The sequence below is a fragment of the Morone saxatilis genome, unplaced genomic scaffold (genome assembly GCF_004916995.1).
Source record: "Morone saxatilis isolate NCDOM2014 unplaced genomic scaffold, NCSU_SB_2.0 Contig17, whole genome shotgun sequence".
Classification (NCBI taxonomy): Eukaryota; Metazoa; Chordata; class Actinopteri; family Moronidae; genus Morone; species Morone saxatilis.
The window spans coordinates 23,761,344-23,763,655 of record NW_023339729.1 but is presented as its reverse complement, the minus strand read 5'-3'; the positions used below and the strand labels follow the sequence as shown (position 1 = coordinate 23,763,655).

At 49.3% G+C, this 2,312-nt stretch overlaps 1 protein-coding gene across 1 annotated transcript; it reads left to right on the top strand.

Annotated features, from left to right (window-relative positions):
- Positions 1-1,137: 1,137 nt before the first annotated feature.
- rasd3 (RASD family member 3) lies at positions 1,138-2,163 on the top strand. Its single transcript, XM_035660629.1, has one exon. The coding sequence runs from the start codon at positions 1,249-1,251 to the stop codon at positions 1,894-1,896; it is 648 nt and encodes a 215-aa protein (XP_035516522.1). The 5' UTR covers positions 1,138-1,248; the 3' UTR covers positions 1,897-2,163.
- Positions 2,164-2,312: the final 149 nt, after the last annotated feature.

Sequence of the window (2,312 nt, the reverse complement as noted above, 5' to 3'; positions counted from 1 at the left end):
AATACTTTCTGTACCCACTGTATATATATATACAACGTGTGTGTATGTACCACAATGGTGGATCTTTGTGGGAGATCATTAAAGAGAAACCTTCCATGACTCATAGCCGGTGTAAATATGAGTACACGTGTCTGTATCTTGGTTGTGTGTGCATGAATGACCATCTCTTTATGACTGCCAGACTTCAGGATGTGAGTTCCCAGGAACACAATAACAAAAACCATGTGTTGGTAATGGAGCAAGAGCAAAACCAATGAGGGAAATGAACCACAAAAATGCAAAACAAAGCTCTGGTGACAATGTATTAAAGGACCAGAAAGGGCTCTGAAGCGTGTAGGAGAAACTGAGGTGGTCATGAAACCTGCGAAAGGTAAAAGGTAAATGGACTGTACTTGTATAGTGCCTTTCTTCCAACCACTCAAAGTGCCACATTCACCCATTCACACACATTCATACAGCGATGGCACAGCAGCAGGAGCGAATTTGGGGCACAATATCTTGCCCAAGAGCACTTCCTGAGCCAGCCAGAGGCCCTATCTAGAACCACTGTTAATGTGTGACATTTTAGGTCAGCTTGTGGTGGGGACTTTGACACATACTGAGGTTTCACCATGGCTTTTTCATACAGTATCACTGATGATTAGACTGCTGGTGGATGTTTACACAAGAACTTAAGTACAATTTGAAGGCTAATTGTGGGTTCTAATCAATTTGAATAATCATAGGTCATACTTGCCCTATGTTAAACTGCCCAGCCATTGTAAATAACGTGTAATATATAATAATATGTAACACTGATACTGATACTTTAACATGACTTGTTCCTATGATTTCTGTAGTGGTGGTTGTTCAATGACTCACAGGATGTAAACAAGAGCACGTGGCTCCTGTGGCCAGTATGATTCCCTCTAACATGACTGGTGATTGTAAATACCACATGCACATTCATTTATGTTTCCATGTTGCCATGAATGTCACAGTGCTGCTGCATGTTCAATTAAAATCTCAACTTGAACCTGCTTTGAATCGTGCTTCACCTCGTGTGAGACAGAGGGAGGGAGCTTATTGGTGGAGAGCAGCGGTGGCCAGCCTATAAATACCCGTAGACGCTTTAAAGAGGAGACCAGAGCCGCTGGCATCACCGGAGGGAGCAGAAACTCCGCCAGTGGTCGCACATTCTCGGACGGGACGGCTGTTCGCTCCGGGGTCACACACACACACACACACACACACACACACCAGCTCAGCATGTCTCTATCAGGGCGACCCAACACGGTCCGGCTGGTGTTCCTCGGGGCAGCGGGGGTCGGTAAGAGCGCGCTCATCCACCGTTTCCTCCACGACCGCTTCCAGCACAAGTACACGCGCACGGTCGAGGAGCTTCACGTGCTGGAGTACGACACCGCGGGGTCTGCGGGGAAGATGCGTCTGGAGATCTTGGACACGAGCGGCAGCTACCCTTTCCCGGCCATGCGGGAGCTGTGCATCCGACACAGCGACGCATTCGCCCTCGTGTACGCGGTGGACGACCCCGGGTCCCTCGAGGAGGTGCGGCGGCTCCGCGACGAGATTCTGGAGCTGCGGGGCGGCAAGGGCGGCAAGGGCGCGCCCATCACCGTGGTTGGCTGCAAGGCGGACCTGACCGAGACCGAGGGTCGGGTGCTGCTGGCGGCAGATGTCATGGCCACGGTGGAGGGCGAGTGGGACGCCAACTTCGTGGAGGCGTCCGCGCGCACCGGTGGGAACGCGGTGGGAGTGTTCCGCGCGCTGCTGCAACAGGTGAACCTGCCGCACCGGCTGAGCCCTGCGGTGTGGAGGCGCAGAGACACGGTGCCCAGAGCCGCTGTGAAGAAAAGACCCCCGCTGAAGAAGAACAACAGCTGTGTCCTGTCGTAGGAACTTTTTCCTCTGCCTGATGGGTGGACTCTGCAGCTGGACTGCGCGTGCTCAGGTGTTGCTGGTCATCATAGTACTCTACCTGGTTGGTCCAGAGGTGGAAAAGTTGGATGGAAGGTTTCTTATGAACTGTATGAGACGTGACTGTCTCGGCAGTATAGTGTAATGGGATCCCTGATCGGCTTATATGGGAAGCACTTTATATGTGTTGAAGATTTTTCTGTAGCTACATTTTTTATCTTATATCAATAAAACATTTTTTTGTGATTTGAGTCTGCTGTTTTAGTCTACATTTTCAGTCTTAATAACTACACTTAATGAGTTCACTATGTCCAACCAAAGAGATAAAAAGAGAAAAAGATATTGTTAAGTAAAAGTACAAATGCCAAATTGTAAAATACTCAATTACAAGTAGA